Consider the following 13,912-nt stretch of genomic DNA (forward strand, 5'->3'; position numbering starts at 1 on the left):
AGCCCTGGTTAGCCCACCTTCAGCCCCATGATGACAGGGCAGACTTGGAGCCTTGCTTTTTGTCCAGTATAAAGCTTTCCCACTCCTCTGCCTATGTTTGAGTCTTCTCTCTCTCTCTCTCTCTCTCTTTTTTTTTTTGAGACAAGGTCTCACTCTGTCGCCCAGATTGGAGCACAGGGATGTGATCATGGTTCACAGTATGATCAAACTCCTGGGCTCAAGCAAACCTGCCTCTGCAAGCAATCCATTTCCAATACTGCACATCCTATCCATACAAAAAAAAATAAAATTAAATTAACTGGTATGGTGGTGTGCTCCTGAATCCCAGCTACTCAGGGGCTGAGGTGGGAGGATCTTTTGAATCCTCCCAGGAGGGTGAGAGTAGCCCTGGCAGCATGGTGAGACCCCCATCTCTACTGAAAAAAAAATAGCCAAGCATGGTGGTATGTACCTGTCCTCCCAGCTACTCAGGGGCCGAAGCAGGAGGATCACTTGAGCCTGGAAGATCAAGGCTGCAGTGAGCCACGATCATGTCACTGCGCTCCAGCCTGGGAGACATGGCGAGATCTTATCTAAAAATAATAATGATAATAATAACAATAACAATGATAGGCCTTCCTGAAGAAGTAGAGGAAATAGAGGCAGCTGAGGTCATTAAAGAAATAAAGCCTGGCTTTTCCTGTGGCAGCTGCCGGGTAGAGAGGAGCGTGGCTGTCTCCTCTCTCCGCCATGGCGTGTGCTCGCCCACTGATATCGGTGTATTCCGAAAAGGGGGAGTCATCTGGCAAAAATGTCACTTTGCCTGCTGTATTCAAGGCTCCTATTCGACCAGATATTGTGAACTTTGTTCACACCAACTTGCGCAAAAACAACAGACAGCCCTATGCTGTCAGCGAATTAGCAGGTCATCAGACTAGTGCTGAGTCTTGGGGTACTGGCAGAGCTGTGGCTCGAATTCCCAGAGTTCGAGGTGGTGGGACTCACCGTTCTGGCCAGGGTGCTTTTGGAAATATGTGTCGTGGAGGCCGAATGTTTGCACCGACCAAAACCTGGCGCCGTTGGCGTCGTAGAGTGAACACAACCCAAAAACGATATGCCATCTGTTCTGCCCTGGCTGCCTCAGCCTTACCAGCACTGGTCATGTCTAAAGGTCATCGTATCGAGGAAGTTCCTGAACTTCCTTTGGTAGTCGAAGATAAAGTTGAAGGCTACAAGAAGACCAAGGAGGCTGTTTTGCTTCTTAAGAAACTTAAAGCCTGGAATGATATCAAAAAGGTCTATGCCTCTCAGCGAATGAGAGCTGGCAAGGGCAAAATGAGAAACCGTCACCGTATCCAGCGCAGAGGCCCCTGCATCATCTACAATGAGGATAATGGTATCATCAAGGCCTTCAGAAACATCCCTGGAATTACTCTGCTTAATGTAAGCAAACTGAACATTTTGAAGCTTGCTCCTGGTGGGCATGTGGGACGTTTCTGCATTTGGACCGAAAGTGCTTTCCGGAAGTTAGATGAATTGTATGGCACTTGGCGTAAAGCTGCTTCCCTCAAGAGTAACTACAATCTCCCCATGCACAAGATGATCAATACAGATCTCAGCAGAATCTTGAAAAGCCCAGAGATCCAAAGAGCCCTTCGAGCACCACGCAAGAAGATTCATCGCAGAGTCCTAAAGAAGAACCCACTGAAAAACCTGAGAATCATGTTGAAGCTGAACCCATACGCAAAGACCATGCGCCGGAACACCATTCTTCGCCAGGCCAGGAATCACAAGCTCCGGGTGGATAAGGCGGCCGCGGCAGCAGCAGCACGAGAAGCCAAATCAGATGAGAAGGGAGTTGCAGGCAAGAAGCCTGTTGTAGTAGGTAAGAAAGGAAAGAAGGCTGCTGTTGGTGTTAAGAAGCAGAAGAAGCCTCCAGTAGGAAAAAAGGCAGCAGCAGCCAAGAAACCAGCCCTTGAAAAGAAGCCAGCAGAAAAGAAACCCACTACAGAGGAAAAGAAGCCTGCTGCATAAACTCTTAAATTTGGTTATTCCATAAAGGTCAAATCATTTTGGACAGCTTCTTCTGAATAAAGACCTGATCGAACAGGCAGAGAAAAAAAAAAAAAAAAAAGAAATAAAGCCTGGCCGGGTGCAGTGGCTCAAGCCTATAATCTTAGCACTTTGGGAGGCCAAGGTGGGTGGATCACAAGGTCAAGAGATCGAAACCATCCTGGTCAAAATGGTGAAACACCATTTCTACTAAAAATACAAAAATTAGCTGGGCATGGTGGCAAGCGCCTGTAGTCCCAGCTGCTTGGGAGGCTGAGGCAGAAAAATTGCTTGAACCCAGGAGGTGGAGGTCACAGTGAGCCGAGATTGCGCCATTGCACTCTAGCCTGGGTAACAAGAGTGAAACTCCATCTCAAAAAAAAAAAAAAAAAAAAAAAAAAGAAAGAAAAGAAAGAAAGCAAGCCCTAGCCTCAGCCTCATGCTCTGGGAGGCTCTCCATGTCCATCATCCTCCAGAGCCATTTCTGAAGTGTATATTGGAGACTGGGAACCAGGCCCAGCTTGGAGGATGAACGGCTTTGGCAGCCCACTTCCTGCCCTTGCAAGTTTAGGGGCCTAAATGTTGTTTTTCTTTTAATGTCCAAACAGTATAGAGTCTGGTTTCATGACTTCTTTGGCAACACAATTCCTTCAAAGAAGTGGTAGACGTCTCATCTGTTTGTTCCCTGTCTGTTTGCACGTGCACGTAATCAGAGCCCAAACTCTCCTGAACGAAATTCTCAGACTTGATCTTACTCCTCTGCCTCCTCATCACCACAGGCTTCTCGTTTCATTTGGGCTTAGCCCATCTGGTCTTTGTTACCGAGCCGAGTCTTAATCGGCCTTTGCCACTCAAAGACTTGTTTTCAGTGTTGTTTTCATATGTGGTGTCTAGAAGCAACTGGATTTTCTTAACCCGCATGGGCACAAATGTCTGGACTCTGTCTATTATCTTTCACTTTTACTTGAAAATGATCCAGTTGCTGCCCAAGAATATCTCTTTAATTTAATATTTGGCTAAATGCAACAAGTAAGAACCAAGGTCCACTGTTAGTATTCTGTTTTACACTATTTCTCCTATGTCTACAGGCTCTGTGCATGTGGTTGACTTTCCAAGTCATCACCACAGATAGTTGGATCAAGTGGTTGCCAATGTATTACATGGTATAACGTCAGGTTCCATATTACCTACTGCCTGACTTCTGAGCCAATGTCACATAATTTAGTTCTTTCTTCCTTTTTATTTATTAACAGTAGCACCCCACTTCTGATACCAGTTCCAATATTAGGACAATACTATATGCTATCACATATACAGTTTAATGTTGCAAAACTCAAAAAGTTCATTCACATGCTTTCAGATTTCACACTGTACCTAATCTTTATTTACTACAACTTTTTGCATTCTGGTGTGGTAACGTAATTATTTGAAGAGAGAATTAAAATACTCTTGCCTTTTCAACTACACAACTATATGAGGTCACATTTTCTTTGTATACTTCAACTGACACAATATTTTGCAATAACTTGAATGCAGAAACAAATATGAGAAGGCAGGCATTAAAGATATTCACAAAAATTTAAAACATGCCACTCTTCTTACTACTTTTTGTTTCGATAAATATAACTATTTTTCATAAACTATATTACTTATGTTAGCATGTAATGGGCTTATCCTTGTTATTTTAAATTCATCAATAATTTAAAATTTTTTTCAGTTTAATTTTTGATATGGTAAATATTAAAAGACAGAACCTGTAGAAGCCTTTTTTGGGATCCTCAAAACATTTTAAGAGTATAAAGGGCTCCTAAGACCAAAAAGTTTGAGAACAGTGCTTTAAACCTCGATGTTTCTCAGGGATTCATTTTTAATGGATTCATGCCCATTACAAAAGGGCTTGGCATTCCTTTTGCCCTTCCCTCCTCTGCTGTGAGAGGACACAGAGGATGCAACAGTAAGGTGCCATCTTGGAGCCAGAGACCAAACCAGCCAGCAACTTCCTCTTGAACTTCCCAGCCTCCACAATTGTCAGAAAGGCATTTTTTTTTCTTCTTTTTTTTTTTGAGACGGAGTTTCGCTCTTGTTGCCCAGGCTGGAATGCAATGGCGCGATCTCGGCTCACCGCAACCTCCGCCTCCTGGGTTCAGGCAATTCTCCTGCCTCAGCCTCCTGAGTAGCTGGGATTACAGGCACACACCACCATGCCCAGCTAATTTTTAGTATTTTTAGTAGAGACGGGGTTTCACCATGTTGACCAGGATGGTCTCGATCTCTCGACCTCGTGATCCACCCGCCTCGGCCTCCCAAAGTGCTGGGATTACAGGCTTGAGCCACCGCACCCGGCCGCATTTTTTTTTCTTTACAAATTACTCAGTCTCTGCTACTCTGGGATAGCAGCACAAGACAGACCAAGACACCAGTCCTCCTCCAAACTGTCAAGGTCAACAGAAACAAGGAAAGTCTGAGGAACTGCTCCAGTCAAGAAGAGCCTATGAAGACCCGATGACTAAATGTAATGTTGTATTCTAGATGGGATCCTGGACCAGAAAAAGGACGGTAGGTAAAAAGGAAGCATATCGCCGGGCGCGGTGGCTCAAGCCTGTAATCCCAGCACTTTGGGAGGCCGAGGCGGGTGGATCACAAGGTCGAGAGATCGAGACCAACCTGGTCAACATGGTGAAACCCCGTCTCTACTAAAAATACAAAAAAATTAGCTGGGCATGGTGGCACGTGCCTGTAATCCCAGCTCCTCAGGAGGCTGAGGCAGGAGAATTGCCTGAACCCAGGAGGCTGAGGTTGCGGTGAGCCGAGATCGCGCCATTGCACTCCAGCCTGGGTAACAAGAGCGAAACTCCGTCTCAAAAAAAAAAAAAAAAAAAAAAAAAAGGAAGCATATCTCAGTGAAGTGTGGACTTCAGTGAATAATAATGTTATTGGTTTGTTAATTGTATATCATGTTAATATAAGATGTTAATAATAAGGAAAACTGGCCAGGCGTGGTGGCTCATGCCTGTAATCCCCGCACTTTGGGAGGGCGAGGCGGGCAGATCACCTGAGGTCGGGAGTTCGAGACCAGTCTGACTACCATGGAGAAACCCTGTCTCTACTAAAAATACAAAAATTAGCCAGGTGTAGCGATGCATGTCTGTAATCCTAGCTACTCGGGAGGCTGAGGCAGGAGAATAGCTTGAACCCGGAAGGTGGAGGTTGCGGTGAGCCGAGATCACGCCATTGCACTCCAGCCTGGGCAACAAGAGCAAAACTCCATCTCAAAATATAATAATAATAATAATAATAATAATAAGGAAAACTGGGTGTGGAGTACACAGGAACTCTCTGTACTATCTTTGCACATTTTCTGTAAATATGAAGCCATTCTAAAAATAAAATTTTATTTTACTATTATTATCTTAGGAGTTTTATTATTATTGTTTAAGAGATGGAGTTTTGCTCTTGTTTCCCAGGTTGGAATGCAACGGCATGATCTCAGCTCACTGCAACCTCTGCCTCCCAGGTTCAAGCGATCATCCTGCCTCAGCCTCCTGAGTAGCTGGTATTACAAGGGCGTGCCACCATGCCCAGCTAATTTTGTATTTTTAGTAGAGATGGGATTTCTCCATGTTGGTCGGGCTGGTCTCGAACTACTGACCTCAGGTGATCCGCCCTCCTTGGCCTCCCAAAGTGCTGGGATTACAGGTGTGAGTTTATTTATTTATTTATTTATTTTTAAAGTTTATTTTAAATGCAGTTAGAGTAAATGAAAAAATATGTAAAAGCATTGGAAAGGAGGTAGTAAAAATCATCCTTTTTTGTAACCAATATGATTAAATAGCTAGAAAACCCAAGATAAAAACCATAAAACAACTTCTTTTAAAGAAGGACAAACCTGGCTAGGCACGGTGGCTCACGCCTGTAATTCCAGCACTTTGGGAGGCAGAGGCAGGCGGATCACGAGGTCAGGAGATTGCGATCATCCTGGTCAACTTGGTGAAACTTCGTCTCTATTAAAACAGAAAAAAATTGCCGGGCGCGGTGGCTCAAGCCTGTAATCCCAGCACTTTGCGAGGCCGAGGCGGGTGGATCACGAGGTCAACTGATCGAGACCATCCTGGTCAACATGGTGAAACCCCGTCTCTACGAAAAATACAAAAAATTAGCTGGGCATGGATGGTGGCGTGTGCCTGTAATCCCAGCTACTCAGGAGGCTGAGACAGGAGAATTGCCTGAACCCAGGAGGCGGAGGTTGCGGTGAGCCGAGATCGCGCCATTGCACTCCAGCCTGGGTAACAAGAGCGAAACTCTGTCTCCAAAAAAAAAAAAAAAAAAAAAAAAAAAATTAGCTGCGTGTGGTGGTGTGTGCCTGTAGTCCCAGCTACTTGGGAGGCTGAGGCAGGGGAATCTCTTGAACCTGGGAGGCGGGGGTTGCAGCGAGTCAAGATCGCACCACTTCACTCCAGCCTGGGCAAAAAAGCAAGACTCCATCTCAAAAAAAAAAAAAAAAAAAAAAAAGGACAGACTTTGGCCAGGCCAGGTGCAGTGACCCTCACCTGTAATCTCAGCACTTTGGGAGGCCAAGGCGGGAGGATTGCTTGAGGCCAGGAGTTCCAGACCAGGCAACATATGGAGACTCCATCTCTATAAACAGTTTTAAAAAACAGCCGCTTATGGTGGTGCACACCCGTAGTCCCAGTAACCTTGGAGACTGAGGCAGGAGGATTGCTTGAGCCCAGAAGGTGGAGGCTACGGTGAGCTGTGACTGTGCTACTCTAGCCAGGGCGACAGAGAGAGCCCCTGTTTAAAAAAAAAAAAAAAAAAAAAAAAAAAAAAGGGCCAGACACGGTGGCTCACGCCTGTAATCCCAGCACTTTGGGAGGCCGAGGAGGGTGGATCACGAGGTCAAGAGATCGAAACCAGCTTGGCCAACATGGTGAAACCCTGTCTCTACTAAAAAAAAAAAAATTAGCCAGATGTGGTGGCGCGTGCCTGTAATCCCAGCTACTTGGGAGGCTGAGACAGGAGAATTGCTTGAACCCAGGAGGCGGAGGTTGTGGTGAGCCGAGAATGCGCCATTGCACTCCAGCCTGGGTAACAAGAGCAAAACTCCATCTCAAAAAAAAAGACCTAACATACCAAAACTAGTTTTCCAAGTACCATTGTCCCATAAAAAGAACCACGGCTTTTCTGAGACTGATTGAGACTAAGTCTAGGGCAGCAAAAACGTATCCTGGAGATTCTTACAGTCTCAGAAGGTAGGAAAGAAAAGAAAAGACAGGGGCGTGTTAAAATGGCATAGGAGGCTGGGCATGGTGGCAGGCGCCCGTAATCCCAGCTGCTCGGGAGGCTGAGGCAGGAGAATCGCTTGAACCTGGGAGGCAGAGATTGCAGTGAGCCGCGATTGTGCCACTGCGCTCCAGCCTGGGCGACAGAGCAAGACTCTGTCTCAAAATGATGATAATAGCAATAAAGTTTGAAGGAATGAGAGAAACAGAAAATTACCATTAGAACTCCACAGTAATAATTGCCGTAAGCAAGATCCACAGATGAATGCTAAGCTTAGTGGGTGGAAGCTGAAGCAGAAACAGGACATTTGCATAGTCTCAAAGTACTTACCCAAGGACGTTTAGTAATTAAAAAGGGAAAAATAGTAACTTTATAGTGGAGAATCCTGCAGACAGTATCGTAAGCACAAGCTCAAGGTTAGGGTCTCTGGGACTATACATTGACATTGCAAAGCCCCTGATATGACGCACTGAGCTTGCATCCCAAGGCTGTAGCATCCTCTCCAATAACGCATGACCCCGATCTAATCACAGAAGACTTCACAAAACCAGACCGTGCGCAGTCTACAGAACAACTGGCAGGATTTTTCAAAAGAAAAAAAAAAACTGAAAGTCATGAAAGGCCAAGAAAGACCGAGGAACTGTCACAGGTTGGAAGAGACCAAAGAGAAATGACAGCTAGACACAATGTGGAATTCGGGACTGAACGCTGGAAGAGAATGGGGATCCGTGGAAGAACTGGTGAGAGCCCAATCGCTTCTGTAGTTAACCGCGTTGTGCTCAGGTTGATTCTTAGATTTGACAATCGTTCTATAGTTACGTAAGATGTTAACATAAGGAGAAACTGGGTTAGCATAAGGGGGGAAACAGGAACTCTCTGTACTATTTTTGCAAATCTTCTGTAAGTCAAAATTATCTCAAAGTAGAAAGTTAAAATAAAAACACAAAAGAATGGCCATTTTCAAAATAATAAGAAAAACTCAATAGATGTCCTATCTACAAATAACAGCCAGTTAGGAAATATGACAAGTGAAAAATATTCATTAACAAACATCCGGAAAACATGCAGAATAGGAATACATTTTATATGAAATAGCAGGATATCATGAAAAAACCTGTAAATTCTGTTGATGCATTGAAAAAGGCTTGAATACATGAAAAGCTGTATTGTGCACTTGGATAGGAAGGCCTAAGACTGTAAGAGTCTCAATCCTTCTGAATTGCTTTGTTTTGTTTTTTTTTGAGACGGAGTTTCACTCTTGTTACCCAGGCTGGAGTGCAATGGCGCGATCTCGGCTCACCGCAACCTCCGCCTCCTGAGTTCAAGCAATTCTCCTGCCTCAGCCTCCTGAGTAGCTGGGATTACAGGCACGCACCATGCCCAGCTAATGTTTTGTATTTTTAGTAAAGACGGGGTTTCACCATGTTGACCAGGATGGTCCGGATCTCTCGACCTCGTGATCCGCCCGCCTCAGCCTCCCAAAGTGCTGGGATTACAGGCTTGAGCCACCGCGCCCGGCTTGTTTTGTTTTTTTGAGACAGAGTCTTGTCGTCCAGGCTGGAGTGCAGTGGCACAATCTCGGCTTACTGCAACCTCTGCCTCCCAGGTTCAAGTGATTCTCCTGCCTCAACCTCCCGAGCAGCTGGGATTACAGGCACCTGCCACCACACCCGGCTAATTTTTGTACTTTTAGTAAAGATGAGGTTTTGCCGGGCGCGGTGGCTCACGCCTGTAATCCCAGCACTTTGGGAGGCCGAGGCGGGTGGATCACGAGGTCAAGAGATCAAGACCATACTGGTCAACATGGTGAAACCCCGTCTCTACTAAAAATACAAAAATTAGCTGGGCATGGTGGTGCACGCCTGTAGTCCCAGCTACTAGGGAGGCTGAGGCAGGAGAATTGCTTGAACCCAGGAGGCGGAGGTTGCGGTGAGCCGAGATCGTGCCATTGCACTCCAGCCTGGGTAACAAGAGCGAAACTCCGTCTCAAAAAAAAAAAAGATGAGGTTTCACCATGTTGTCCAGGCTGGTCTCGAATTCCCAACCCCAAGTGATCTGCCTGCCTTGGCCTCCCAATGTGCAGGAATTACAGGCATGAGGGACCGCACCTGGCCCCTTCCTAAGTTAACGTAAAAATTCAGTTTTTTTCGACCAGAATCCAATAAGGCCTTTTTCTGGGAAGGGAATTTGATAAAATGATTCTAAAATTTATCTGGAAGACTACAAATAGGAGACAGGCCAGAAAAATTCTAAGCAGCAGCACCATTTTAAAGTTAAAACACATTATGATATACAGCCATAATGATGTAGATGTCACAGACAGATCAAACGGCATGGAAACAGCCAGGTCAAACTGTCCATGGGATTTTGGTAAATGATAAAAAGTGGCTTTTTAGGCCAGGCATGGTGGCTCATGCCTATAATCCCAGTACTTTGGGAGGCCGAGGCAGGAGGAGCGCGTGAACTCAGAATCGAGAGCAGCCTGGACAACATGGTGAAACCCCCATCTCTACCAAAAAATACAAAAATTAGCCGGCTATGGTGGCATGCACCTGGGGTCCCAGCTATACAGGAGGCTGAGCTGGGAGGATCACTTGAACCTGGGAGGTGGAGGCAGCAGTGAGCCGAGATCCTGCCACGGGACTCCAGTCTGGACCGCAGAGCAAGACCCTGTCTTAAAAAAAGAAAAAAAAGAAAAAAAGAAAAAAAAGAAAAGAAAACAGTTCTCCAAGGGTTCAAAAACTGGCCCAGGGCCATGCAGTAAGCATGAAGGGTGGAACCCTGTCCAGTCATCTCAGAGCCCACGCTCTTTCCCTTCATCTTTTTTTTTTTTTTTTTTTTTTTTTCCCGAGTCGGAGTTTCGCTCTTGTTACCCAGGCTGGAGTGCAATGGCGCGATCTCGGCTCACCGCAACCTCCGCCTCCTGGGTTCAGGCAATTCTCCTGCCTCAGCCTCCTGAGTAGCTGGGATTACAGGCACGCGCCACCACGCCCAGCTAATTTTTTGTATTTTTAGTAGAGACGGGGTTTCACCATGCTGACCAGGATGGTCTCGATCTCTCGACCTCGTGATCCGCCCGCCTCGGCCTCCCAAAGTGCTGGGATTACAGGCTTGAGCCACCGCGCCCGGCCTTATCATCTTAACAGTATCCGGCGTGCGCAGCTGCTGCTGGCCGCGTCCGTCTTCCACGCCCTCCCACGCGGCCACCCCTCGCCCCTTTTCACGGCACAGTTCCTGCTTCTCAGCCGGGACGGATTCCAGGCGCCAGGGAGAGCCCGGCCGGGCGCGCCGCTGCTGCCCCCTCGTGGTCGCACGTCTTACGGCCGGCGGCCCGCGGCGTCTGGGTCACTCCGGCCCTCCTGGCCTCAGCCTCTTCCCCCCAGGACGGCCAGGGGGCTGCGTGGGGAGCAGAAACAAGGAGGTTCCTCAGCTCCACGCCCTGCTCGCTGAGGAACCTCGTCAGGTCGCCTGCTCTCGCCTCCGTTTTCCCCTCTGTCTAATGGGCATACATGAAGGCTTTGAAGGGCAATTAGGAGGACTTAATGGGTGAGTAGGGGTTCAGGGGTGCTCCTGGAGAACCTCGAAATGGGGCTTAAGAGAGCTCCCGCTGCAGCGTCTGGCTCAGCGAGGGCAGCGAGAGGGACTGCGACCTGTCCCTTTCCTTGCATGGAGAAGACAAAATCCTGGTGCAGTTTGTTAACTGTGGGGCGAGGGATCGGCATCAAAAGCCCTGCATGCCCTGTCCGCGGCTCCTGAGGCCACCGCCCACGGTGATCTTTGCTCCAGTAGCCATGGGGTTGTTTGACAATTACCAACATGCAGGGAAAACCTTCGATCCTGGCCTGCAGAGGGAGGGGAGGATCCCTTTTGCCAGGCTCCCCTAAGCATTGAGCGCTCAGCCTCACTGGCTGCACCCCATGGGTCTTCTTTGCCAGCTTTGGGGAGGGTCTGTGTCCTCACTGCCCATACGCTGTAGCACGTGATATTTTATTTTATTTTATTTTTTCAAGACGGAGTCTTACTCTGTCCTGCAGGCCGGAGTGCAGTGGCGCGATCTCAGCTCACTGCAACCTCCGCCTCCTGGATTCAAGCGATTCTTCTGCGGCAGCCTCCTGACTAGCTGGGACTACAGGCGTGCGCCACCATGCCCCGATAATATGTGTATTTTTAGTAGAGATGGGGTTTCACCATGTTGGCCAGGCTGGTGTTGAACTCCTGACCTTGTGATCCACTGTCCTCGGCCTCCCAAAGTGCTGGGATTCCAGGCGTGAGCTATCGTGCCTGGCTGGCATGTGATTTTTTAGGCTCAGTGCCAGGCCCAGCTGTCTTGCTTAGGAAGCCGAAGAAGCCCTCCCCACCCCTTTCATAGCCTAGGGGCTGCTGTTCCCGCTAAGACTCCACTGGTGAGTGGTAGGGGCCTTCACGGTCGGGTGCAGACCTAAGACCTCCCAACGCTTGCCCTCAGCCAGAGCGCTGAGACCCACACCCTCCTCTGCTACCTCCGGAAAAAGCCTCCGGCGGGTCCTGGGTACCTTTGATGACTTCCTTTCCAGTCGGTGCTGCTGGACATGTCTACACTAGGAACTCGCTGGGATGGAGCCGCGTCCTGCAGGAACGGCAGAGTGACAGCCAATATTCCCGGGGTCAGAGCCCTCCTTTGGGTCATCCCTCGGCCGGGTCTTGCCCCTGCAGCCCCTCTACCCAAAAGTCCCTATCCTCCTCCACACTCCACCAACCAGCTGCCCCTGGTCCCCGACCTGGCATCTCAAGTCCACACACACCCCTGCCTCCCCCGGAGCTCCCACCACAGCTTCAGATGGGCGCAGTGGGGAGAGCCTGGAGTGAAGCTGGAGGGAAAGGGCACGTGGAAGGACAGTGCCAGATGCAGGGGACAGCTTGGGGACTGGAGGGGTTTGGGTGGAGGCTGCTGGGGGAGGCGCGGCAGCTCAGGGGGAGGCTGGAGGTGGCTCCAGGGGACAAGGGAGGGGGCCCGCGTGCTGAAGGCTGCAGAATCTAGAAGACAGATGCAGCGGGGAATGGCCTGAGCAGAAGGTGAGGGCGGGAGGCAGCCAGTGTAGACGGTAGGGTGGAGTGCTCAGAGGACCCTGAGGAGGAGCTGAAGGGGAATGGCCAGTTTTGTTTGTTTGAGACAGAGTCTTGTCACCCAGGGTGGAGTGCGCCGGTGTGATCCCGGCTCACTACAACCTCTGCCTCCCAGGTTCAAGCGACTCTCCTGCTCAGCCTCCTGAGTAGCTGGGATTACAGGCACCCGCCACCACGCCTGGCTAATTTTTATACTTTTAGTAGAGATGGGGGCTTCACCATGTTGGCCGGATGGGTCTCGAACTCCTGACCTGAAGTGATCCACCACCTTGGCCTCCCAAAGTGCTGGGATTACAGACGTGAACCACCGCCCGGCCTTATTTATTTATTTATTTATTTATTTTTACCAGGGGAAAGTGCGAACGCAGTCCCCCCACTACCACAAATCATGCAGTCGAGTTTCCCACATTCGGGGAGATCACACAGGTTGGCGCATCCCGGGTGCAATGGATAAGCCTCGACCCAGGAAAACCACCTTCGTGATCACGGTGTCTCCCTGCCAGGTAAGTATCCGGCCTTTGTTTTTAAAAAGGGAGAATCTCCCGGCCGGGCGCGGTGGCTCAAGCCTGTAATCCCAGCACTTTGGGAGGCCGAGGCGGGTGGATCACAAGGTCAAGAGATCGAGACCATCCTGGTCAACATGGTGAAACCCCGTCTCTACTAAAAATACTAAAAATTAGCTGGGCATGGTGGCACGTGCCTGTAATCCCAGCTACGCAGGAGGCTGAGGCAGGAGAATTGCCTGAACCCGGGAGACGGAGGTTGCGGTGAGCCGAGATCGCGCCATTGCACTCCAGCCTGGGTAACAAGAGCGAAACTCCGTCTCAAAAAAAAAAAAAAAAAAAATGCTGAGGGGTGGAACTGGCCGATGAGGAGTGAGCCGGAGGGCCCTGTGCAGGGCTGAGGACACGGAAGAGGACAAAGGAGAGGCTTAGCCTGGCTTCAGACCCCGCCCGGCCACTTCCTGGCTGCATGACCCTGCCCGGGGCTCCAGGCTTTAGGGGCCTCCACCTCTGTCCAGCCTGCCCAGCCCCCACGTGGCCCAGAGGAAGTGCCCTCAGCACCCAAACCCTCTCTCCAGGCTTTGCGCCAGGTACTCGGACCTCAAACTCCCTGCCCAAACTGCACAGAGGCCCTCCCACAGGCCGACCTCACCACTGGTGGGGCCGGGGGAGGTCCCTGGGCCAGGCTCCTCCGACCCCATGCTCCAGCATGGCACTTCAAGCAGTCCAGAAAGTTCTACGTGGAACCAGGTGTTCTGAGATGTATTTCCCCAGCCAGGAGGATGGGACGCCCTATTCCATCGCTTGTTGGCTGACCTATACCTTTATTTTTTTCTTTATAGCGACCGTCCATAATTTTGTTGTATTTTATTTATTTATTTATTTTATTTTTAGATGGAGTCTCACTCTGTCGCCCAGGCTGGAGTGCAATGGTGCAATCTCGGCTCACTGCAACCACCTCCCGGGTTTAAGCAACTCTCCTGCCTCAGCCTCCC

General features: G+C 49.1%; 1 protein-coding gene and 1 non-coding gene across 2 annotated transcripts; one reads left to right on the plus strand and one right to left on the minus strand.

Annotated features, from left to right (window-relative positions):
* Positions 1–659: 659 nt before the first annotated feature.
* LOC101045332 (large ribosomal subunit protein uL4) lies at positions 660–2,114 on the plus strand. Its single transcript, XM_039471334.2, has one exon. It carries the CDS (start codon positions 730–732, stop codon positions 2,011–2,013), a length of 1,284 nt encoding a protein of 427 aa, XP_039327268.2. The 5' UTR covers positions 660–729; the 3' UTR covers positions 2,014–2,114.
* Positions 2,115–12,761: 10,647 nt separating this feature from the next.
* On the minus strand, positions 12,762–12,925 carry LOC120364868 (U1 spliceosomal RNA). The gene has a single exon (XR_005580000.2). It is a non-coding gene; the product is annotated as a U1 spliceosomal RNA (small nuclear RNA).
* Positions 12,926–13,912: the final 987 nt, after the last annotated feature.

The sequence above is a fragment of the Saimiri boliviensis genome, chromosome 6 (genome assembly GCF_048565385.1).
Source record: "Saimiri boliviensis isolate mSaiBol1 chromosome 6, mSaiBol1.pri, whole genome shotgun sequence".
NCBI classification, from domain to species: Eukaryota; Metazoa; Chordata; class Mammalia; order Primates; family Cebidae; genus Saimiri; species Saimiri boliviensis.